At 41.3% G+C, this 26,909-nt stretch overlaps 1 protein-coding gene across 1 annotated transcript; it reads left to right on the top strand.

Moving 5' to 3' along the window:
- The first annotated feature begins 10,644 nt into the window (after positions 1 to 10,644).
- On the top strand, positions 10,645 to 26,378 carry rps19 (ribosomal protein S19). Its single transcript, XM_034174030.1, has 6 exons — positions 10,645 to 10,697; positions 14,513 to 14,583; positions 14,769 to 14,869; positions 18,123 to 18,306; positions 21,595 to 21,649; positions 26,327 to 26,378. Exons 2-6 carry the CDS (start codon positions 14,513 to 14,515, stop codon positions 26,354 to 26,356), a joined length of 441 nt encoding a protein of 146 aa, XP_034029921.1. The 5' UTR covers positions 10,645 to 10,697; the 3' UTR covers positions 26,357 to 26,378.
- The last annotated feature ends 531 nt before the right edge of the window (positions 26,379 to 26,909 follow it).

Raw genomic sequence — 26,909 nt, 5'->3', positions numbered from 1 at the left:
TCCATATAGTTTTTGAAAAAAATAAAAAGGACCTATACTTTACGGACAGACCTCGTATATATATCATATTCAGTATCTGCCGATACAGAGACCAAAGCCAATATTTGGCTCCACCAAAGAAGTTGAGCGTCGGTTACGTTTTCGCCCATTTGTTTGTTTGTTTGTGAACAGACTGGAGCCTACAATTTTTTTATATATTGTTATGAAAATTTTAATGAAGATTCATATCCTCATAGGCAAGAACCGAACTGATTCAATTTGGAAAATCCCTATCTTTTACATTGAACGAATTTTCAAAAATTCATAACTCAAAAAAAAAATCAAATTTCTTTTATATTTGAGAGCCTTATGTAGGATGGTATACTTTATTGTCTGACAATGTTTGATCCAGATCTGATCTGGATTACAGATTTTGTGGTCATTTAAATTGAAAACCCTATTGAATATGTATTTTGCCTTATATCTTAATCAAATATGCCTCAATCACTCTCATATTTGAAAGTGAGGTGCAGACTGTCACTTACTGAAGCCTGACAAAGTCTAATTCGGATCTGAACCGGATTGTAGATTTTGTGGTCAGTTGAATTTAATATTGAAAAGCCTATTTGATGTACATTTTTCATTATATCTCAATTAAAAGTGCCTTAGTCACTCTCATTTGTGACAATGAGGTGCAAACTAGTACTCTCAATGAATGAAATTTGATCTGCATCTGATCTTATATTGCAGATTTAGCGGATATTTGAATTTAACATTGAAAAGCCCTTTTGATCTATATTTTAGCTGATGAAAAGACACTTCTTTGACTTGGACTTTTGGACTTTGACTTTGAAAATGTCTTCTGAGGTATAAATTTGTGGAATTGTAAACTAGTGTTAGCAGGAGGTTTACACTCTGTGAGCATGGTGCTCTTGTATTTTCCTCGACATTGAATTTGTGCAGAACACACTGTAAGGACATTAAAATCAATCCATTGTGCATGCTTTACAGTGTAACAGACCTGCCATGCATGAAAAAAATCACTTTCAATAAAAGTTGCTCCTTTATCACTTCTTTATTTAAAGTGATAAAGGAGTATAAATAGATATTTTATACTCGATCTATATTCTACTTGGCACAAAATTGTAGGAGTAACACTAGGACACTCAGCGTAATACTGACTGACTGTTTCAGCTGTTAAAAATATATTCATTATTATGCATTAATTTTCTATACCTGCTAATTCCAATTAAGGGTCACAGGTGGCTGGAGCCCATCCCAGCAGTCATAGGGTGTGAGGTGGGGTACACCCTGGACAGAACTCCAGTCTGTCGCAGGGCCACACATAGACAGGCAAACACATTCACACACTTACGGCCAAATTAGAATCACCAATTCACCAAACCTGCATGTCGTTGGAAGGGGGAAGAAGCTGGAGCACCCATATGGAACCCACGCAAACATTGGGAGAACATGGGAATTCCACACAGAAAGACCAAGGTGGGGAGCGATCCCATGACCTACTTGCTGTGAGGCAACAGTACAACTCACTAAGCCACCATGCTACCCATTATTATTATTATTATGTGCAAAAATCTCTTCACAGTTGTTTGCAGTACTTTCCCTGAAGTCAGCAGTTCTTTGCCTTTTTAACAAAATTTTGCAAGAAGATGTTGCAAGGGTGACCTGGACAATTATAACTGTCAATTATTATTATATCAATTATTACAATTATATCATTGTTATTATTTTGTTGTTATTATTATAACATTCATTCATTCATCTTCTACCGCTTAGTCCAATTAAGGGTCGCGGGGGGGCTGGAGCCTATCCCAGCAGTCATAGGGCGCGAGGCGGGATACACCCAGGACAGGACGCCAGTCTGTCGCAGGGCCACAAATAGACAAACAAACACAGACACACCCACACACACACCTATGGACAATTTTAAAGATGCCAATCCACCTAACCCGCATGTCTTTGGATGTGGGAGGAAACCGGAGCACCCGGAGGAAACCCACGCAAACATGGGGAGAACATGCAAACTCCACACAGAAAGGCCACGGGAATTGAACCCACAACCTTCTCGCTGTGAGGCAACAGTGCTAACCACTAAGCCACCGTGCTGCCCATTATTAGAACAATTATACAGTGAGGAAAATAAGTATTTGAACACCCTGCGATTTTGCAAGTTCTCCCACTTAGAAATCATGGAGGGGTCTGAAATTTTCATCTTAGGTGCACGTCCACTGTGAGAGACATGATCTAAAAAAAAAAAAAATCCGGAAATCACAATGTATCATTTTTTAATAATTTATTTGTATGTTACTGCTGCAAATAAGTATTTGAACACCTGTGAAAATCAATGTTAATATTTGGTACAGTAGCCTTTGTTTGCAATTACAGACGTCAAACGTTTCCTGTAGTTTTTCACCAGGTTTGTACATACTGCAGCAGGGATTTTGGTCCACTCCTCCACACAGATCTTCTCTAGATCTTTCAAGTTTGGAGTTTCAGCTCCCTCCAAAGATTTTCATTGAGTTCAGGTCTGGAGACTGGCCAGGCCACTCCAGGACCTTGAAATGCTTCTTACGGAGCCCCTCCTTAGTTGCCCTGGCTGTGTGTTTGGGGTCATTGTCATGCTGGAAGACCCAGCCATGACCCATCTTCAATGCTCTTACTGAGGGAAGGTGGTTGTTTGCCAAAATCTTGCAGTACATGACCCCATCCATCCTCCCTTCAAAACGGTGCAGTCATCCTGTCCCCTTTGCAGAAGAGCACCCCCAGAGTATGATGTTTCCACCCCCATGCTTCACGGTTGGGATGGTTTTCTTGGGGTTGTTCTCATCCTCTAAACATGGTAAATGGAGTTGATTCCAAAAAGCTCTATTTTGGTCTCATCTGACCACATGACCTTCTCCCATACCTCCTCTGGATCATCCAGATGGTCACTGGTGAACTTCAAATGGGCCTGGACATGTGCTGGCTTGCCCAGCAGGATTTTAAACCATGACAGCATCATGTGTTACTAATGTAATCTTTGTGACTGTGGTCCCAGCTCTCTTCAGGTCATTGACCAGGTCCTCCTGTGTAGTTCTGAGCTTTCTCACAATCAAGGTCTACAGTTTTGTCCCTGGTGTCCTTTGACAGCTGTTTGGTCTTGGCTATGGTGGACAGGTTGAAGTGTGATTGATTGAGTGTGAACAGGTGTCTTTTATACAGGTAACAAGTTCAAACAGGTGCAATTAATACAAGATAGCAGAATAAGAGGGCTTCTTAAAGAAAAATGAACAGGTCTGTGTGAGCCAGAATTCTTGCTGGTTGGCAAATACTTATTTGCAGCAGTAACATACAAATAAATTATTAAAAAATCATACATTGTGATTTCCGGATTTTTTTTTTTTTTTTTAGATTATGTCTCTCACAGTGGACATGCACCTAAGATGAAACTTTCTGACCCCTCCATGATTTCTAAGTGGGAGAACTTGCAAAATAGCAGGGTGTTCCAATACTTATTTTCCTCACTGTATATTTGCCAAGATAATCCATCCCACCTCACAGATGTGGCATATCAAGATGCATGATTATTGCACAGGAGTCACTTAGACTGGCCACAATAAAAGGTCACCCTGAAATGTGCAGTTCTGCTTTATTACAAAACCAGTCAGTATCTGGTGTGACCACCATTTGCTTCACGCAGTGCAACACATCTCCTTCACATAGAGTTGATCAGCAGCCAGATGCCATCAAATGCGACCATTTGCCCACTCAAGTCAGTTCCAACGATGAACTGCAGTCAGGTGGAGACCCCAATGAGGACGACCAGCATGCAGATGAGCTTCTCTGAGATAGTTTCTGTCAGTTTGTGCAGAAATTCTTTGGTTCTGCAAACCGATTGTTGCAGCTATCCAGGTAGCTGGTCTCAGACTATCTTGGAGGTGAACATGCTGGATGTGGAGCTCCTGGGCTCGTGTGATTTGGATGTACTGCCAAATTTTCTGAAAGACCTTTGGAGATGGCTTATGGTAGAGAAATGAACATACAATTCATGGGCAACAGCTCTGGTGGACATTCCTGCAGTCAGCATGCCAAATGCACGCTCCCTCAAAACTTGTACTATGTGATAAAACTCAATATTTTAGAGTGGTCTTTTATTGTGGCCAGCCTAAGGCACACCTGTGCAATAATCATGCTGTCTAATCAGCATCTTGATATGCCACACCTGTGAGGGGGGAGATGGATTATCATCGACAAAGGAGAAGTGCTTACGAACACAAATTTAGACAGATTTGTGAACAATATTTGAGAGAAATAGGTCTTTTGTGTATAAAGCAAATGTTTTAGATCTTTGAGATGAGCTAATGAGAAATGAGTAATTTGTATATATATATATATATATATATATATATATATATATATATATATTATAACAGCCAAGTGGCCTCTGTGTGTGTGTGTGCATGCATGTATATGGCTTTGATCACAGCAAAACTGTGGAGAGCCGACATTTGCCGTTTGGGATACTTATGTATTTTGGGTCAAGAATGACCGCTGCAAAAACGGAACGTTGATAGGATAAATATTTTGTGAGAAAGTAGCGATTTTAGCTAACCAATAAACAATGAACATTGTGCTGCAATGCATTATGGGAGTTCGTGGTTTTGAGGTTTTAAAGGAAAAGAAAACTCACTGATAAAATACAGCTAGGGAAGATAGACTGTACTATAAACTAATGATTGATGCGTATAAATGAAAACGCGGAGCCTAACAACTGAAATATCCACCTCTGAAAGTCCGAATTCATTCATCATCCCGGATCGCTTGTGGAATGCTGTGACATAGCATGGGCACAGAAAGGTACACATGGCGAACACATCTTGATGTAAATACCATAATTTCCAGACTATAAGCCGCTACATTTTTCACATGCGGCTTAAACAATGATGCGGCTAATTTATGGATTTTTACAGGCTTTCTCATAAGTCAAAATACGTCAGTTGATGCTGTCCATTAATTGGCTGAAAGCTGCGGTCCTCATGCGGCGTAAATTCACACACACAATAAATATAAAGTCTTACCTGTTAATTGTAGTGGATTCATCAACACGTCCTGCAGAAAACGATGTCTGAAAACAATTAAATCCTTGTCATGGATGAAGAAACGTCCCCCTGGCACCTTGTGCTACACTTGCACCTCCTGTTAGATAGCCAGCAGAATCTTTTCTCTGTCTCCTAGCCATCCCCAGTCTCTCTGTCTTTGGGCTACAAGTTGAAAACGTCACAGCACCTTAACGTCTCATTTACCACAGACACCAGGTGATCCTGGCTGCACGATGACATTATCTCATGATGCACAAAGAAAAAAAAGTTAAAATTCCCAGTACTCATTTCTGCGTATCGAGAGGATCAGATGCGGCAACACACCATATGCGCTGGATGACGTGCACGTCAGAAAAATAGCATTTACAGCACATAATTAATTAAAAGTTTCAAAATTTTTCACCAGGTGATGTCACTGATTTACATCAAATCAGTTAATCAGTGAAATCACCTGGTGGAGTGGGTGGTTGCAAAGAAAACCTGCACCCTCTCGTCCCTTTCTGTAATGAGTTTGAAACCTCTGCATGTTCCTTGCTGGACATTATTGACAATGCCAGACACCCTCTGCACACCATCATCAGAAACCACAGGAGCCTCTTCAGCCACAGACTGCTCCTTCCCAAGTGTAGGAACAGACTGAAAAACTATAACAACAACAATAATAATCATCACCATCATCATAATCATAATAATGTGTATACAATAACAAGAAACTAAACAATTTCTAAATCAAATAAGACACTAAATTAGTGTTTAAAAAATTATATAATTAACAGGAAATAAAAGGGTTGAGTTCCTCTTCTAAAAATTGTTGAGGTCTAAGATTCTAAAAACATTCTGGACTCACATGCCATTCCAAATCATTATACAAGCTTTGTTTATTACCACCTTTGGAAAATGTCAGCAACAGCCCGTGGATCCCCACAGGCAACCACTGATCTCTATACGATGTCTATTAGAAAAGTATCCGACCTTATTATTTTTTTCAAAAACCATATGGATTTGAATCACATGTGATTGCATCAGACAAGCTTGAACCCTCGTGCGCATGCGTGAGTTTTTCCACGCCTGTCGGTTGCGTCATTCGCCTGTGAGCAGGCTTTGAGTGAGGAGTGGTCCAGCCCCCTCGTCGGATTTTCATTGTCAGGAAATGGCGGAATGATTTGGGCTTTTTTTCCATCAGAATTTTTGCAGAAACTGTTAGAGACTGGCAGCTGGAAACCATTAGCAAAATGTATCTGGCTTTCAGTGAAAATGTTACGGGCTTGGTAGAGAATAAGGAGTGTTACTGTCGCTTTAAGGATGGCCCCCAGCGGCTGTGGGGCGCGCCGCGCTCCAAAGCCACAATCGACAGGCTGAACGACTATTTCATTTCTAAACAGATGGCTGTCTGGAAACGTGAACTTCGTGTGCCATTTCTCTGGTTATCACAAGAGCTGGACATCAACCATTTTCCGGCAGATTTCACTTTTAACGAGATTTTGTCATGGAAACCTGAGCAGAGGCTTCGCGCGTCACATTGGATTCGCTACTGGAGCGAGACAAAACCACCTCCGTTTTGGTCTCACAGGACGGCTTTGAGATGGCGTTCAGACAGCTGTCGGTGGTTTTTCCATCGAGTGATTATCTGAGAAATTGTGGATGTGCCTGGACATGCCAGAACATGTCCCGTGAGGCTTCATCACGGCGTTGCTTTGTGCCATGCGGCACCGCCGCGACGCGCGGAATTCCTCCGCACGTCTGTCTCAATGTGCCGAAAAAGTGCTGATGTCCACGTCTTTTCACAATTCCTGTGCTAGTCAGACGACGTCCCGGATAAAACACAGCGTCCAGTTTGGAAATGAATGGCACATTCCACTGTTACAGGAGTTTTTGTCATGGAAAGAGGAGCGGAGGCTTCGCGCATCGCGGTGGCGCACAGCAACGCCGTGATGAAGCCTCACGGGACATGTTCTGGCATGTCCAGGCACATCCACAATTTCTCAGATAATCACTCGATGGAAAAACCACCGACAGCTGTCTGAACGCCATCTCAAAGCTGTCCTGTGAGACCAAAATGGAGGTGGTTTTATCTCACTCCAGTAGCGAATCCATTGTGACACGCGAAGCCTCCGCTCGGCTTTCCATGACAAAATCTCTTGTTAAAAGTGAAATCTGCCGGAAAATGGTTGATGTCCAGCTCTTGTGATAACCAGAGAAATGGCACACGATGGTCACGGTTCCAGACAGCCATCCGTTTAGAAATGAAATAGTCATTCAGCCTGTCGATGGCAACTTCAGAGCGCGGCGCGCCCCACAGCCGCTGGGGGACGTCCTTAAAGCGACAGTAACGCTCCTTATTCTCTACCAAGCCCGTAACATTTTCACCGAAGGCCAGATAAATTTTTCTAATGGTTTCCAGCTGCCAGTCTCTAACAGTTTCTGAAAAAATTCTGATGGAAAAAAAGCCCAAATCATTCCGCCATTTCCTGGCAATGAAACAACGACGAGGGGGCTGGACCACTCCTCACTCAAAGCCTGCTCAGGCGAATGACGCAACCGACAGGCGTGGAAAAACTCACGCATGCGCACGAGGGTTCAAGCTTGTCTGACGCAATCACACGTGATTCAAATCCATATGGTTTTTGAAAAAAATAATAAGGTCGGATACTTTTCTAATAGACCTCGTATATTACTGGATCGCTCATTGGCCAATATTTTGAAGCAAACTGGCCGCCATATTACCACTCCAATGTCCTGCTCCTGAACCCTCTTTTCTATTGATCTTTAATGAGGCGCATGAAACTTTATTCTTTGTAAATTTGTTTAAAAATACCTTCATGTGCAACTATAAACTGCACAAACTGCCAGATCAAAGGGTGTGGATGAACATTTCACCTGTGATTATGATTGAAATGGGAAGTAATAAACAATAATTTGAAGAGTTCTATCCCTTATTCCAGCACATAGGTAAAGATAATAATAATAATAATAACAATAATAACAATAACAATAACAAAAATAATAAATAATAATAATAATAATAATAATATGAGCGAAGAGTCGCGCAGCTGCGTGAAGCACACTCATGGTACAGGGCATCCTAAACAGGAAGTGCCAATTTTCAAATCCACAGTAAAACAGGAAATGTTCAAATGTCAAACACTTCCTGGATTGACAGACAAGATCCCATGGAATCTCGCGGGAACTCAGTGGCAAGCTCACACTCAAACAGGAAGTGCCGAATTCTCACTCACAGTGAAACAGGAAATGTTCAAATGTCAAACACTTCCTGGCATGGGTGGAGCTAGAGCGGAGGCCGGGGTTTCACTGGACTTTCGTGAAATCTGATTGGACACAGATGATTGACATGTCACGGCACCACACGTCTGGTTGAAACGCCTGCATTTTCAAATTAGTGAGTCACATTGACAGCTAGGTTCCTCCTGTCCAGTAGTTGGTGCTGTGTACCACAAAAAGTTCTAATCCACCTTAGTCGAAGAAGAAAAATGTTTGCTTCAGATTTGAACTGAACACGTCCTTTGAACTATGGACTTCTAATCACACCAAACTTATATTGGTGAGTAAATGACCGTATTTTATGCCAGAAATGAGATCCAGGTTGTTAAAAGCAGCATTTCTCCTTTAATTTAGGTGGCTTATTGTTGTTGGCTTTTTAGTGCAACAGATAACTGAAACAATCCTTCAAGTGGTGATTCAAGCATCAAATTCTGCACAAATACAGCTGGAGTAAAATTAATGGAGCAACTTTAACTTTTGACCCATGCTGATGCGCCCAAGAACCATTTTACTGAAAAAAGTCTGAAGGACCTAAAGGACATGGTTAGATGGCGAGGAGCTTTTCCAAGTATGTGAGAGACAAATAAAGAAAAATGCTTCAAAAGGCGGGGGTTTGAAGCTGAAAGGTTTTTGCCATGCTAATGCTCCCCTGAAGCATTTACTCAAAATAAATTCTGAAGAACCTAAATGACATGGTGAGATGCTGACAAGCTTCACTCGTTCATTTCTGCGATATATGCATATTAATAATAACAATAAGCGACTTATTAACTCAACATGTGTAGCCACATGTTGTGTTTTGTGTTGGAAAAACTATTTTAAGACATTTATTAAGTCTGCTTGTGCATAGTTTTGGAGATTTAGGTGTTACTACAAGCTTTATTACCTCCGCCAAGGAGGTTATGTTTTCGGTCGCATTTGTTTGTTTGTCTGTCTGTTTGTCAGCAGGATAACTCAGAAAGTTTTGAATGGATTTTGATGAAATTTTGTGGAGTGGTTGGAAATGACAAGAAGAACAAGTGATTAAATTTTAGTGGTGATCCGGATCACGATCCGGATCCAGGAATTTTTTAAAGGATTCTTCACCATTGCGGGATGGGGGGAATTTTGACATTCTAGTTTCTAACTCCACAAAAACAAGGCAGAAAGGCTTGAAAAAAATTAGGGTGTAACATGGTCAAATGTTCTATCAAACAACAAAGTTTGGTGATGATCGGATCCGGATTCCGGATCTGGTGATCCAGAATATGCAAAAATATAGGGAATATAGAAAATGTGTCAGTTTGAGGTGACAAATGAAGCTAGAGATGCACAACTAACACCAAACTGTAGCTGAATCTGTACTGATTCAGTAAGGTGTCATCAGATTTGATGTAGCTTCAAATGTTATGGAGCTAGATCCAGAAGAAAACCGCCATTACTGAAAAATCATTTTTATACAATAACTTTTGAACTAATAAAGACATCAGAGTGATTCCAAGTTCTAGTGATATGTTTTCATGGTCAAGGATGTAAAATATACAGGAAAGAAAAGTGTATGTATCATACTTTTGGTTGTAACACTGAATTGTTGAATAGATCACTGTGCCAAGGAGGGAATCTCTTTAGGGTCAGTGACCCTATGGCCTTGGCGGCGGTTTGCACTCTCTGAGTGCTTCTAGTTACTTATTAGGCTGAAGCTCATAGAGCTGTGGGTAATAAATGTTGTCATTGTAGCTAGTTAAGTGGTGTTTTATTCTTTTAGTGGAACTATTTAAAAAAAAATCCACTATTTTGGTGTTATCCATCATGACTTTTGTTATCCATCCACTTTTGTTCACACACACACACACACACACACACACACACACACACACACACACACACACACACACACACACACACACACACACACACACACACACACTATATATATATAAAGCTTGCTGATGATTCCACAGCACTTGTATAAACTTTGATTAAAGAATGATCATTTTTAGAATTGAGCATTTGTCCCAGTGAGATATGAGTAAGTGAGAAGGGAAGAAAGTGTCAAATTAATAAAAGAAAGAAAGAAAATAAATGAAATGGCTAATCATGACAGGCGTGGATTAGGAGGGATCAGTTTTACATTATCCGAAGAACAAAAATAAGTAAATGAGAGAATCAGCTCAGTTGTTACCTATGTGCGGTCTGTATAAGTTGTGTGTGGGCCAATGAGCGATCCATTAATATATACAGATCTATGCGGGCAATACACTTGAAGGTTTTGGAATCTCGCGTGAATAAACGAGATCTGCCCGTTTGAACACGGATCGGAAACCCCTTTCTAGCCTCTTCCTTTCTCTGTCCACAAGCAAGGTAAAGCTTTAGCTTTCCTCTCCTGATTGTTGTGTTATATTACAATTACTTCGGAGGGTGAATGTTTGCTTTTGGGATATGTTTATGCCGTCTGTAATTCATAGTCTATTAAAATGCTGCTTCCCCTCGTACGTGGGTTTATTAGGTTTTTTGTGCATGTTGACTGGTTGTAGTTTTGCTCCCATTGAGCCGCGTTGAGGCCTGCTAGCTAGCGGCTAGGTCTGTTCACCTTATATGTTTATGATGATGTCCGTTGATTCGTTTTGACGAACATTGATTATATTGTACCATTTTAGCAACAAATACTGCACCACAGAAAGCGAACAGTTTAATTTTTGCTGACGTTAACCACGACGTTATGCCATACACTTCAGAATTCGGAGGGGAGTTTTAAGTTTATTTCGTGTTATCTGTGGTCATTTGTACACATGTTTCTTGACTCGTGGTCGAGCGGTTTTTGTAGTCGTTTGTCCTTTTTTTGTAAGATAAGTCAGTTGAAATTAGTTAAAAACAGATCGGTACAACTACTAGGATTGTTCAATATTGGTCAGATATGTGTGGCCGCTCGATCACTTGGTTTTGAATATCATGAGCTATCGTGGCTAAATGAAAACTTAATTTGTGTCCTGAACTTAAAAAAAAATACATCACAGGGGTCTGCATTGGTAGGTTATTGTTACGGTGGTGACGTGACATCCTAACCTTAACAGCCCCAAATAACTCAAAGCTTACAGTAATACAGAATAACTGAAACAAGAAATGTTGATTAATATGAAGGGAGCTAAAAAAAAAAATCCTTTTGTCAGAAGATCAAACACCAGTCTCCCACATGACAGGCAGGGAAAGTCAACCACGAGTCTGGAGGTCGGCCATCCAGGCATTTAACCTGTAGGTGTGGGTTTTGTCGGTGCAAACATTGACAAACTCGATACAGATGCATGTAATTTGGTCACTTTTGAATTGGGTTAGGCTTGTCAAAGTCAGTTTAATGGACAAAGGTTCATTTCAGGTGAGTTTGGTTTATAAATCTCACTGTTCCAGGCAATGATAGATGACAGCTGGCTGATAGAAGCAAACTACAGACAAAAGCAAACCGGCTGATTTCAATTGAACTGCATACAGCCCGAGTGTGTTTTCACCGAGCATCCAGTCGCGGAAGCACAAGTTCTCACTTTAGGATTGGCCACTTCTCCAAAGTGATGCTGCGACAACCTCGAGAAAACTAACAAGGAGCTAGTCGCACACACTGAAGCCTGATTTATGCTTCTGTCTCCATAGCCACATAGAGTCCTTTGCGTGGCTACGGAGATGTTTGGCAGAAGTTTGCACATACGACCAACTTTACAAAACTGAGTGGAAAAAATAAAAACTCGCTCAGATGGCTTGCAATTCATGGAAGGAAATTGCATGTAACGTTGGTTTGGAGGTTGATGATTGTATTAAAGTGGAGGACTTTGGGGGACAAATTAGCCCAGAAAAAGGGAAAAACAACCAGGAGCAGTGGTGGTGCAGGTGTAAAGAAAGTCCTGTCCATGTTCTTATGTTATGCACCCTACTATTCCAGCAGTAAATTGCATTGTAACATCCACCAATGTGACAGAGAACTTCAGAAGAGTCACGCCCACGTTGACATCATTGCCCACAAAGTCACGAAGTTGAACAAGCATAAATAAGGCTTGACTTATGGAACATCAAGTACGGCAGCTGCTGTAAGAATAGCCCCAAGATTTAGAGTTACAGCTGCTGTGTCTGTAACCACTTCGGATTTTAAAACTGTCAAGAATCTTGGGGTAACATTTGACAGTTTTTAAATTTGACAGACACCTAGTCAAATCTAGCTGCCCTCCCGCTGAAAATTTACTGTTTACCCTAGCAGTAAATTTGGGGTTTCAGCTTTTTTCATTTTTCACCACACATCTGGGGAAGGGTACAGAAACATCTGCTACTTTAAAGGTCTCAATGAGCACAGTGGCCTCCATCATCCATAAATGGAAGAAATTTAGATCTACTAGGACTCTTTCCTGGAGCTGGACGCCCGTCTAAACTGAGCAATTGGGGAGAGGGACCTTAGTCAAGGAGGTGAGTAAGAACCCGATGGTCACTCTCGGAGCTCCAGCATTCCTCTGTAACGAGAGGAGAATCTTCCAGTAGGACAGTTATCTCTGCAGCAATCCACCAATCAGGCCTGTATGGTAGAGTGGCCAGGTGGAAGCCCCTCTTTAGTAAAAAACATGTGGCAGCCCACCTGAAGTTTGCCAAAAGGCACCTGAAGGACTCTCAAACCATGAGAAACAAAATTCTCTGGTCTGATGAGATGAAGATTGAATGAACTCTTTGGTGTGAATGCCAGGCATTATGTTTGGAGGGAACCAGGCACATCACTGCATTGAAGCACAGTGGTGGCAGCTTCATGCTGTGGGGATGTTTTTCAGTGGCAGGAACTGGGATACTTGTCGGTTTGAGGGAAAGAGGAATGCAGCAATATGCAGAGAGAATACAGAGATACAGAGAAAACCTGCTCCAGAGCGCTCTTGACCTCTGCAGTGCTTCATCTTTTAGCAGGACAATGGCGGCTTCAGGACAACTCTGTGAATGTGAGTGGCCCAGCCAGAACCCAGATCTGAATCTGATTGAACATCTCTGGTGAGATCTGAAAATGGCTGTGCACCGGCGCTCCCCATCCATCCTGATGGAGCTTGAGAGGTGCTGCAAAGAGGCATGGGCAAAACTGCCCAAAGATGGGTTCACCAAGCTTGTGGCATCATATTTAAAAAGAATTGAGGCTGTAATTGTTAAAGTACTGAGTAAGGGTGTGAATAAGTACCTGTGATTTCTTAGTTTTTTATTTTTAATAAATTTGCAAAAACGTTTTTCATGTTGTCATTATGGGGTGTTGTGAGTACAATTTTTTTTGGGGGGGGGGGGGATTTACTCCATTTTGGAATCCTTACATTGGGGTGATTGGGCTTTCTCAGTCGCCCAGTCTTTGGAACACGCTCCCCCGATTTACACACCATCACTGCTCTGAATCTTTTTAAAACTAAAGACTTCTCTTTTTAAAATGGCTTTTAACACTTAGTGTTGTTCCATTTCATGTTGGTCTTATTCTGGTTTTATGGACACATTAATTTCCCTGGTTTCATTTCATTGTTATTGTATGTACTTTTGTGATCTGTTTTTACTTTTACTGGAAAGCACTTTGGTCACCTTTTAGGCTGTGTAAAGGGCTATACAAATAAAAGTTTGATTGATACTCTTCAAACTTCCAGCATATTATATCGTTGGTGTTTACCCGAAGTTGGGAGGTCACTTGTAGTGGTGGGCAGGGTGGGGTGCAATTGGAGGGGGGGTGTCAAATAAACTAGTCAAAGGTTTGTAAGCTGCTTTAGAGCCCAGCTGACACAGGATTTTTGAAGCCATTACTGAGTTTGATAATTGATTGGTCTAAAATTCAATGTGCCATCGACCAATATTCTTTTCCAGAAACACATAAAGGTTTCCCTTATCATTTACGTAGTTTTTGTAAGGTGTCCTCACCAAGATTACATAATGCGGCTTGAAATTTCACCTTGTTTTGTGAGTGTAAATATGAACTTTTTCATTAAACATTTTTGGACTGGATTACATCTTGTCATTCATGTTGGATGAATTCTTACTGTGACTAGAATTTCTACCTGTATGTTGCTAATGTATGATAAGGCACATCCCTAGTTTGGATAGATTAAGGCCTCTCACAGTAACAAGTGATCACCCTCTTTTGGATGTGGGCAGTATGCAACTGTTTTTAATATCATTATGGTGTGCTTTGTGATCAGATGCCAGGTGTTACAGTGAAAGACGTCAACCAGCAGGAATTTGTTCGTGCCCTTGCAGCCTTTCTGAAGAAGTGAGTGTTTCATATTTTTCAACAACTTTGTACCTGGCATTAAAATACATTAACTGGCCAAGATGAGTGATGTTTAACCTTGTGGTCATTGAGATTACTTTAATCTCATTAAAATATCTGTTCTTCGATAATGCTAGTTGTAGCCACTGCAGTTCTCTTTAGGCTGACATGTCTCTCGTTGCTAGGTCAGGAAAGCTAAAGGTACCAGACTGGGTTGATCTCGTTAAGCTGGGCAGGCACAAGGAACTGGCCCCCAGTGATGAGAACTGGTTCTACATTAGAGCTGGTAGGTGAAAACAATTCAATTCTTGAATAAAAGTTGGCACTGTTTTTAAATCCATATTTATTAGCTATGTACAGTGTTTAACCTTACAATAGGTTAAATGTGTCAATCTGATTCACTTTGACAGCAAAATTAAGAAGGTAGAATTATAAAGAACTTTGTCCTTTTAAGCATTTTGGGCTCCTGGAGTAATTTAATCAAGCACGTTAGTTTTATAGACATCAATGATCATGACACAGAAAAAGGTTATTTACAAATCATGGGAAAGATATGGAGTTTTATGCTGTTGACCAGTGGTGAAAACGCATCCATTTGGTTTTATGTTGTGACCGTAGTAAAGTTCAGCTGGTTTTCAATTCCTTAGCCCTAATGCTGCTGCGGTGTCTATCAGTAGGCCACCTTCCCTGTGCCAGCATGTCATTTTTCCCCAGCCTGCCTGTGTGCCAGGCTGAATTACATGTATATGAAATGCATGTGCAGAGAGAAAAAGACATTCCCTTCCACTGTAACGCAGAATACCCATATTCAGTTAGCAGAAGAAAGAATGTACAATACAACAGTAGTGTTGTATCATGCAATACCACCCTGATATGGAGAAAAAGGAGAACCATCATGTGCATATGTAGAAGAATATGACTTACCTCATCGAAGATACCATCCTGGAATATGACTGATGTCATGTACTAACCATTTATCTAATGTGAAAGGAGTTTGCAGTAATTTTGTGGATTTGGGTGGCCCTGAAAAGGGGGTTCTGGAATTAGATCCAAACTAATACCTGGATCAATCTGTCGTCATCTCCAGCAGCACTCCTCTCCGTAAACCTCTGGTAGGATGGTTTATATTCCTTGTTTGTGTGGAATAACCTGAAGCATGGATCAACACAAAGCCCAACATTACATGGAACACTATAATATGTAGTTTACAAATTATAAAGAAGACAATGCTCACATGACCATGGGTATTTTAGCATTGTGTTTTTCTAATACCCATGCATGGCGTTATGAATATTAAATACCTGAACCAAGAGTATTACCTATTACCTGTAGATTCAGTTACAGACCGTGAGCTAGGGAATGTTCAGGCTTCATTCGACCTGCCCAAGTCAGGGTATCGCCAGTGCCCCACCTCTACCCATTTCTAAGTTAGTTGGGACATGATGGGCATTCCATTGAATGTAATATTGACTATGTGCTCATCCAGCTGCCAACCCCTTGTTAGGCATATTTAGTACGAGCAGAATGCCCTGGTTATTCCATAGCATGAGTACAGTAGTACATGTAATTAACTAGTATGGCAGAACTGGGGGGAGTTATCCTTTTGATCATGATCACAGAACCCCCATATGCATAAAGGTATCTGATTTTTGTCGTTTGTTGCATGTGTTGTCCTGTAAAGATTTCGATGATCAAAGACAGTCTGGAGTTACCTGTAAGTGCTGTGACAGTTAGAAGACGCCTGTGTGAAGCTAATTTATTTGCAAGAATCCCCCGCAAAGTCCCTCTGTTAAATAAGACATGCAGAAGAGCTTACAATTTGCCAAAGAACACATCAACTGGCCTAAAGGGAAATGGAGGAATATTTTGTGGACTGATGAGAGTAAAATGTTCTTTTTGGGTCCAAGGGAGACGACCCCCAAACTCTGAATTCAAGCCACAGTTCACAGTGAAGACAGTGAAGCATGGTGGTGCAAGCATCATGATATGGGCATGTTTCTCCTACTATGGTTTTGATATGGGCCTACATATTGCATACCAGGTATTATGGATCAGTTTGGATATGTCAGAATACTTGAAGAGGTCATGTTGCCTTATGCTGAAGAGGACATGCCCTTGAAATGGGTGTTTCAACAAGACAATGACCCCAAGCACACTAGTAAATGAGCAAAATCTTGGTTCCAAATCAACAAAATTAATGCCTCACAGATGTGAAGAAATCATGAAAAAATGTGGTTATACAACTAAATACTAGTTTAGTGATTCACAGCATTGCTAAAAAAGCAGTTTGAACATAATAGTTTTAAGTTTGTAGCGTCAACAGCAGATGCTACTATTATTGTGAACACCCCCTTTTCTACTTTTTTTTTTTTTACTAATAGCCCAATTTCATAGCCTTAAGAGTGTGCATGTCATGAATGCTTGGTCTTGTTGGATTTGTGAGAATCTACTGAATCTACTGGTACCTTGTTTCCCATGTAACAATAAGAAATATACTCAAAACCTGGATTAATCTTTTTAGTCACATTGCACTACTGTATTTATAGGGGAACTGTGTGTCATTTCAGCTGAATTGACAATTTAGTTTTCTAATTTTTGATTGTTGACTGAATATGAAATGGTCATTTAATTGCAGCTCATAAATTCTACCTGTTGCCAGAGTGAACAACCCAATCACTGCACTTAATCAAATTACTATTGTATGATGGTGAGTTTGTGTAACATAATATGGAATACATTTTAATTACAGCAACTGAGCTCTCATCAGTTATGGGCCCTTAAAATTAGGGATCGGTTCCAATACTGATGTAATTCACATATCTGAAAATACTGATCCAGCCCACAATGTTTTCCGATACCGGAGAAGAGCCACTGTGAATCATCTCAACCACTGTTGTTTGCTCTCTGCTTGTTTACTGCCTAGCGGAAGGAGGAGAGGGGGAGGCTTTCTGAAGCTGGGCTGTTTGAGAGAGCTCTCTTCCGCAGTGTTCTAGCTGTGGTTAGAGACAAATTTCTGCCCGGTTCTCGGGTTGTCTGTTTGTCGAGCACAGATTTTCCAAAAAATTAACTGAATTGTTGCTGAAAATGTATGCTAAAAGTTTAGCCGCTTCACTGTCCCGAGGCTGTAAAACACTTTGAAAAGCCAAGGAGCCGAGGAGGACAGCCAAAAGAGATTCTGTACGCTGAAAGGGAAAAAGTCTTCATTAAAATTCTGGGCAAGTGTTGGTGATGATACATTTATTTTACAGTTGAAAGGCTTCGTGTTTCCCACAGTGGTGGGCACTGTTCAGCTAATCCGATAACCGATAATTATCGAAGTTGATGTTTTCATGAGTGGATTAGCATTTCAGATAAGTTTTAAAACCATCATCGGACCAATTATCTTCCGATAAATTTTGTACCGATAACTTTTAGACCGCTAACGTTTTTTTCATAGCTAGTAACGTTGAAAAACATTTATAATCCCTTTTGTTTTCTATTGTTTGCTCATTGGTTGCTAATTATGTTGCATAAAATCATGCAGTCACTTCTTCTTCCAGCGTCCACAGTGCGCCACCTTTACCTTCGTGGGGGTGCTGGTGTTGGCTCCATGACTAAAATCTATGGTGGTCGTAAGAGGAACGGCGTCTGTCCTGCCCACTACAGCGTTGGGTCTAAGAATGTGGCGCGTAAGGTGCTGCAGGCCCTTGAGCTGCTCAAGATGATTGAGAAGGACCCCAATGGGTGCGTTTATGTTGTGTTGTCTGTTGTTGAGCATTAAAGACTTTTAGAAATGCTGCAAAGTAGTGTGTAATGTAATGCAAGAGACAAAAGTTGCACTGTAAGCAGTTCCAATCACAGCCACAGAAGCCTGTAACTCTTTCACAGTTGTCATGATATCCTGGAAGCTGCTCTCACTAGTGCCCTTTCTCGGTCACTCACCTCTTGGGAGCTACATGTTCCAGACAGATTTACCATCTCGTACCATAGTCTTTATATTTCTTAATTAATTATTTAGAAGATGCCCTAGACGTTCAGTGACTCTGAAACATTCATGTACCATAATTTCCAGACTATAAGCCGCTAATTTTTTTCACACGCGTTGAACACTGCAGCTTAGACAATGATGTGGCTAATTTCTGGATTTTTACAGGCTTTCTCACAAGTCGAAATACGTCAGTTGTGGCGTAAATTCACACACAAAATAAATATAAAGTCTTGCCTATTAGTTTTAAGCATCGGTCCCAACCGAATAAGTCATGAATAATGAGCCACGCATGGGTGTGTTGTAATTATTCGACGAATGACCCACGTTCACGTATCCACTACTAAGGCACCTCTGTGTGCCTCTCTGTACCCCGCATGTGCCACGTAGCAGCCTCTAGTGAGCTACGACCGGCCAGTCATTAGAGCCTCGAATGGCACATATGAGCCACGCAGTGCTGTGTTGCGCGACATCGGTGCACAAACGCACGTTTAGTCCTACTCTCTGCCCCTCCCACACTTGTTTTCTCATGGAGCAGGAAAGAGGAAAAAAGAGTCCAGATGAAACAGTCTTCTGTGATCACTTCTGTGATTCCAGAAGTGATTAGAGGTGTTTTCAGCATCCAAGGTTTGGCAGAAAATGATTTTAATCCGTAACAAAATAATTATTTTATATACAGTGTCTGGAGCACAGAGCAGGTGGAATTGTGTGCGTAAGAGGGCATTTGTTCCAAAAATTGCCTCTCAGGTCCTGCTTAGGTGCCAGGCACTGGGATAATGGGCTTTTAGCAGCCTCATAAGCACCACGCACATGCCTCTAAAATCCTCGTTAGTTGTCGTAGTAACTCGTACACAAACTGCCCCGCGATGTTGTTGCTAAATTTTGAACATCTTGAAATTAGCGCCATGCTCAGATGAGCCTCATTAACTGAAGATAATGCCTCTGAAGCCCCTTTCACACCAGGCCTACCTAAAGCTGCATCGGGCAGCGTCATGACGACACCACGTAGAAGCACCCCAGTGCTGAGACGATGTAGCGCAACACCACAGCAGCGCGAGGGCCGCAAAGGATGAAGTGAATCGGATGCCAGAAATTAAACATGTTTAATTTTTTTCTGCTTCGAGCACAGGACGCAGAAAGGAAGTGGTTTCAACGCAAGTCAGGGCAACGCGGCGGTACTCAACGTGACTCAAAGCCACACCCTCACAGTACATTACCTGACTCCAATTTATGATTCCTGCTGTGTTCCATTGTTCCCAAAGTATAAATCACGCAGGATTGTCTTTATACCATGTACACAATGCAGTGAAACTACACGCTCAAAAAGAGCACAGAAAAACAAAATGCTGCTTGCAGCCTGACTGCTGCTGCAGCTATTCACTCTTAAATTCTCTCACGACTGTGTTTAAATAAAGTCCATAAAAGTCCTGCTCACAGACTGATTGCCAGAGACGGGACATGGCCACATCCAGTAATTGTGAACAATTAAAAAAAAAAAAAAACTGGCTGGCTGCAGCGAAACTGCACTCTGATTTCTCTGTGCAGAGAACCTGCAGGCTGCGTCCTCACCTCCCCTCTACTCCCCTGCTGCGCACTGCTGGCACAGATGTTCCTGCGTCGTCATGACTCCACATGAAGCAACTCGAAGCAGCCCTGGTGTGAAAGGGGCTTAAGAGCCACTCAGAGCCACCATTCTCCCGCGATAGTTGAATTAACCCTCTCGTAGCAAAAAAAAATAGATAAATAAAAAATGCTGCGTGGCTCATTATTCATCCTTCATTATTTGGTGGGACCAGGGCTTTAGTGGATTCATCAACACGTCCTGATAATACATCTGAAAATACTTTAATCCTCTGGCACGTTGCGCTACAGTTGCGCTGTCAGATCAGTCAGCGCCCCCCCCCCAACCGTGTCTCTGTCTTTGCGCTACAAGTCACAGAGCTTCATTAACATCTCAGTTACCACAGACAGCAGTCGATCATGGCTGCACACGACATTGTCATGATCCACAAAAAAAAAAGTTAAAATTAATCAGTTCTCTGCTGCGGAGACGCTGTGCGACACCGTGCACAAGCGCTGGCTGATGTGCTCGTCAGGAAAAAAAAATTTACGGTACGTATTTAATTAAAAGTTTAAAAAAATCTTCCTAACATCTTTCTGTGTAAATATCTCATGTTACAACATGGAGACCCGAAACTTCTAGACAAGTACAGCCTATTTATGTACAATTTTGTTTTCCTTTTTAAAATCGGTGGGTGTGGCTTATATTCAGATGCGCTCTATAGTCCAGAAATTGTTATTCATACCCTGAGCTGACAAAAGAAAACTGTCTCCAGCAGTGATGATTTACTGTAAACTGCCAGTAACTGAGTCACATTTTCTGTATGGACTACTGTTGTTGTTGTTTCAGCACATTAAATAATTTTATTGTTAAATAAATGATATTTTTGTTCAATAGTCTCATTCTACAGTTGGATTAATCCCATTTCAGAACATAATTTAAATTATTAAAATTCAGGGGGTCCCAATAATTCTGTTCAGGACTGCATTTGTGTGACTGGTGAATAAAATTGAATAATTCGAAATCCCAGTATTTTGTTGAAAGGCCATCCTTTTGATTGTCCAACATTCCTTGGTGCATAACATTTTCACTTGACTATTGTTCTCGTGTTGCATCATCTGAGTTTGTCGTCTGTGGTTTCATCTCAGCATAGCCATGATTTGAAAAGGACTCATTGTGAGGCTGGGTAACTGGTTTCTTGATGGTGTGTGGTAGAATTTTTCAATTTGAGTCACTGCAATAAAAGCTTTTGAAACGTGCAGTTCCATTTTAAGTTGAAATTGCAAGTGCAATTTTTTGCTAATGTTGCTAATGTGTGCAAAGAATCCATGAGATGCTTTGCTGTGACAGTAAAATTGTGTTCAGTGTTGTGAATAGAGATGGTTACATTTTGTGTATTGATTTTCAATTGGGTTTGTTTAGTTTGATGTACCCAGTTATGCTGCCTCATTTCCTTCTTTTGAGTTTGGTTCTCTATTCTTTGTAGTGGTCGCAGACTAACGCCACAGGGAACCAGGGATCTGGACAGAATTGCTGGCCAGGTAGGATTTTTTTTTTTTTTTTCACTGCTCTGCCAGTTTATGCTAACACTGTCAACCAATTTAAATTTTACTTGTTTGGCACTTAAAATTCAATGATAGCACTAGTGTGTTTGCAGCAGTTCAGAGCACTTCACAGTTGATAATGATATGAGAGTACCTGGAGTTGGGGGTGCAGAACATCACAAAGCTCATGATTCTGATGGGTCACTGTTTTCATCAGGAATTGGACAATTTTTATGTCCGTCAGCCCATTTTCAATTGTTTGCACGATATCTCAAGAACCAGCTTCACCAATTTCATTCATACTTAGCATAAGGGTGTACTTGGGTGATCTCCAGACGCTTTGTATTTCTGATTTGTGGGTTCCGGGGGGATATATCATCTCCTGATCACTCTTGTGGAAAGGTGGGGGGCAGTTTATGGCTTGTGGTGCAAGTTTTTGGAATTTGGAAGTTGCACTTCATATTCATATGTGAAAGCAGTTGTAATGTTAACATTAGCACAGGTGCTACAGAGCAGGGCCACACCATGGGCACTTGCATGCTGGGACAATCCTGAAAGACTGCATACCAAGTACGTATCACCGTGCTGTTATGTGGAGGCGCCCGCATTATTTAATGGGGCAAGAATTGCTCCCGCGCAGTCAGCGCAATGGGAACCAAACACTCAACAAGGAAGTAGCACATAAATTTATCTTGGACTGATGAAAATGGCTAAAACTGACTGCAAATGCAAAGGTCTCTCCAGAAATGTAGAGCTTGATGGCACTGGAGGTCAGGTGCTCTGGAGGGGGGTAAGCCAATAGAAGTAATTTCCTGCAACTTCAGCTTTACATATCTAAAATTACAAACTAAGGCCTTGACCACATGGAAACGGATACAATCTTTTCCATTTTCTAAAAGTGGTCTGTCACTACTGCACCACTGAAAACGCTGTAGTATATATGCCAGGCCTGTATGTGGTGGTGTAAGACTCCCACAGAAACTGGAGAAGACATGGAGCATATGCATAACTGGTGTAAGGAGCTAATTAATGCTAGCAGCAGAAGCGAGAACTTTACAAAGCAGCACACTGAATAAAATAAAGCCTTTTAAGAAAGAGAGGGTTCAGTGGGTGTTCTAATAGACTCCGCACTATCAAACAGTGAGACAGACGCTAAAGAGACTTATTGTGGATTTAAAGTAAAGCAGTGTGTTTGAGTTTTCACCTGTTTGCCAGCAGGGTGCACAGCAGAATTATCAATGTGGCTTTTGCAGAAAAACTGCATTCCACAGCAGTTTTTCCGCAGGTTGTATTCATGTGGACGCACAGTCTTCCAATCTGGTTTGTATCATTTTGAGACCATTAATGGTGTATGGATTACAAGATTACAAAACCATACATTTACCATTTTGAAATATTTCCCACAATAATTGCGTTGACTTTCTCATCAAATGGTCACAGCATGAAGTTATGGGAAAGAGTAGTAGAAGTTAGGGTTAGAAATCAGGTGAAGATCTGTGAGCAGCAATATGGTTTCATGCCGAGAAAGAGCATGACAGATGCAGTGTTTGCTCTGAGAATACTAATGGAGACGTATAGAGGCCAGAAGGAGTTACATTGGGTGTTTTTGGATTTAGAGAAAGCTTATGACAGTGTGCCAAGAGAAGAGTTGTGGTAGTGTATGAGTTAGTCTGGGGTGGCAGAGAAGTATGTGAGGGTAGTCCAGAATAAGGACAAGGATCGTGTGACGGCGGTGAGATATGCAGTAGGAATGACACTTATTCAAGGTGGAGGTTACACCCAGGATCAGCTCTGAATCCTTTTTGTTCACAGTGGTGATGGACAGGTTGACAGATGAAATCAGTCCGAAGTCTCCATGGACTATGTTGTTTGCAGATGACATTGTGATCTGTAGTGAGAGTAGGTTGAGTTGAGTCATGCCTGGAGAGGTGGATAAATGCTCTAGAGAGAAGGGGAGTGAAAGTCAGTAAGAGCAAGACTGAGTACATGTGTGTGAATGAGAGAGCCAAGTGCAGTTACAAGGAGTAGAAGTTGTAAAAGTAGATGAGTTTAAATACTTGGGGTAAACCATCCAAAGTAATGAAGAGTGTGATAGAGAGGTGAAGAGAGTGCAGGCAGGGTGGAGTGAGTGGAGAAAGGTGGCAGGAGTGATTTGTGACCGACAGATATCTGTAAGAGTGAAGGGAATGTTTACAAGACAGTCGTGAGATCAGCTATGTTGTACGGCTTGGAGACAGTGAACTAACAAAAAGACAGGAGGCTAGAGCTGAAGATGTTACGATTCTCTTTGGGAGTGATGAGAATGGATAGGATTGGAAATGAACATATCAGAGGGACAGCTCAGGTGTGATGGTTTGGAGACACTCAGAGAGGCAAGATTGAGGTGGTTTGGACATGTGCAAAGGAGGGACCCAGGGTATATAGGGAGAAGAATGCTGAGGATGGAGCCACCAGGCAGGAGAAGAGGGAGGCCAAAGAGGAGGTTTATGGATGTGCTGACAGAGGACATGCAGGTGGTTAGTGTGTCAGAGGAAGATACAGAGGACAGGGTGAGATGGAAATGATTGCACTGCTATGGCGACCCCTAACGGGAACACCCAGAAGGAGGCAACTTTCTCATCAAGTGCAGTCCTAGTATAATTGTACCACAAAGGGTAATTGGTGAGAGCTTTATAAAAATTGTTTCCTTTGTTTTGTAAAATAAATTAAAAGAATTAAGAAGCATCTTGGATGGAAGATAATTTTTCCTTAATGCATTACAGAGTTCTGTTGTCAAGAATTGGATTGACTTTAATGTGCTTGCAGTGTGCTCTGCAAGTGCATGTCTCAGAAAATAGATTATTGGATGGGGACTTTTATTGGCAGATAGTGGCAGATAGTCTATCTTTAATGGCTTGGATCGGGGCAAAAAAAACTTGATTGGGTCGTCCTCATTAGTTTCAGTTAAAAGCTGGAGAACACCCAGAGGTTAACTGTCTGCCACAGCATGCTGGTTATGAAAGATAATGTGAGCTCATTGCAGTCTTTCCTATTTTAGTTTACAATAAATTTACATCCACAAAGTCAACAGTGCAGGATACATAACACTTTACACTCCCCATCAAAAAGTCACTTTCCAAATAATTATGGATCTGACAAAGTATCAACTGGATGGTTGTTTTATTTGATTTGCACAACACTGAAATTATTCAGTGGTTTTGTTTCCTAATAGACTGTGACCGATAGGCATTTGGGGGAATAGCGATGCCGATGTGGAGTAAAAACAATTCTGATTCCGATGTGTCTGCGGATGTATACTTGTCTACTTTGGTCCCACCGACCTGATGGCATATTGACGATCTGTCTCTGTCAGACACCTAGTCTGAGTGAAAATGAATGGCAGCTGGTTTCTTTGCCTCTGTCTCATGTAGCTAATGTGAACAAGAGGTGATGGGGTCTCAGCCATGCTTGACAGCATTGCAAACAATGCGGTCACACCATTTCCATCAGCCAAAGTTTTTCCTGCACTAAAAAAATTTCATATTAGCAAACTGATGCTGATATGTTTGTGAAAGGCTCATATTAGCTGACATTATCGACAAGCCAATATATGGGTTGGCTTGGACTAATGACTTCCTAATGACAGAATTGTCATGCAGTGGTGTTTCCACGTGTGAGGGTGGCTCAGAATGACTGTTTGAATGAATATTATGTTTTATTGGAGTCTGGATTAATGGCAGCACCATGTTTTAAAATGCTTTAGTGTCAGGTTCCCTGCTTTTGGGCTGGATGTGGTCACAGCATTGTGCTGTTAACCAAAGGTGCTTTTCAGGTGCTGCGTAGTACACCTGCCATTATGTTCTGCTGGGCTGAGGATGATGCTTTCAGCATGTTTGATCAAATGACTATTGTCCCTCTGTTCTGCAAGCACAAAACCCGAGTTGGATTTTAGCATCGAAAGTCTCTAAAAGTGCTTCTCCTTGGCCAGATGTTCCTTTCCCGGTCAAGTGAGTTGTGTGTGTCTTTTGTGCCACACATCTCTAGTTGTCTGCTGGCCTGCACTTACAATAGGGAGGAGAAGAAAAAAAAATAGCTTGAACTTGTCAAAATGAGGAGAGCTGCATCAGCGTTGTGATAATCCAAGGGTAAAGGGATATACACGAGGAGGGAATTTCATGCTTGGCGGGCCCTCCATATGGCACCAGTTTTGTTCCCTGTTTACCCATGCTAATGAGCAGACCCTGCCCCGCCTGCATGCTGCAGCACTCTGACGCAAACATGTTGGTGCGTTTCCGTCCCTCCATCACCGACCATCTTTCTGTTGTTGTTGCTTTGTGATGTTGATGATTGTGATGCTGCTGCCCCTGCAGACACGTATTCCAACACATTCTCTGTCAGTTTATTGTGCTTGTTGAACAGCTGCACCACTAATGTTTTCTCCTCTAAGCTGTTAATTCTCATGTCCCCATGAAATTGAATGCTGGCAGTGTGCAACTCCTTCAGGTTGTTCATGTAGGAGTGACACACTGGGGAAAATGCAGTTTTTAAATGTTAAACCCCCCAAAATGATTAAGGTCAAAGTTCCTCTGAGGAAACCATGAAAATGTTTGTGTAATGAATGGTTCAGCTCTGGTTTCTGTCTTGTGCCAAAAAACTTAACTTTTTTTTTTTTTTTTTTTTTTCTTGTCTCTACAGGTTGCAGCTGCAAGCAAGAAATCTGCTTAATAAATGTTTTGGATTAACTGAAATGTTTGGCTCATTTATTGAACTGGTGTTTTATACCTGATCATGCTGCTGAATTTGTGTATTTATAAAAAAAAAAAGGCTTTGAGTTTTGTGTTTAGCTTTGTTTAAGCACTCAAGTAAAAAAAAAAAAAAAAAGGTGACAAAAAAGCAAATTAAAAGGTTCAAATTAGATGATTTCTTGACTAAAATTGGTAAAATATGTTCACAGCCTGCTAGAAGAGCAAACAAACTAAAACATTAGTATAACTTTGAGGGTTTTTTTCCCCCCTCTGTAGTTGAAATATGGCTTATGAAGTGAAGCAGTTGACATTTTTCTTTTTTTCCCCAGAATGAAAAGCCTTTGAGTTTTTCCTCACTGGGTTAACAGCATGTGGCAGCCAAAGCTCACTCACTACCTGCATTATTCCTGCTGTTCCTTCTGGATAAAATATTTAATTTGTACAGATTGGTCCCTGCAATTGTGGCAACCACAGAAGATTAAGGCACAATACAGTTCGGTATGATGTCATGATTTAGCCATTGCATTTTGTGT

This window comes from Thalassophryne amazonica, chromosome 7 (genome assembly GCF_902500255.1).
Source record: "Thalassophryne amazonica chromosome 7, fThaAma1.1, whole genome shotgun sequence".
Classification (NCBI taxonomy): domain Eukaryota; kingdom Metazoa; phylum Chordata; class Actinopteri; order Batrachoidiformes; family Batrachoididae; genus Thalassophryne; species Thalassophryne amazonica.
This window is presented reverse-complemented; position numbering and strand designations above follow the sequence as displayed.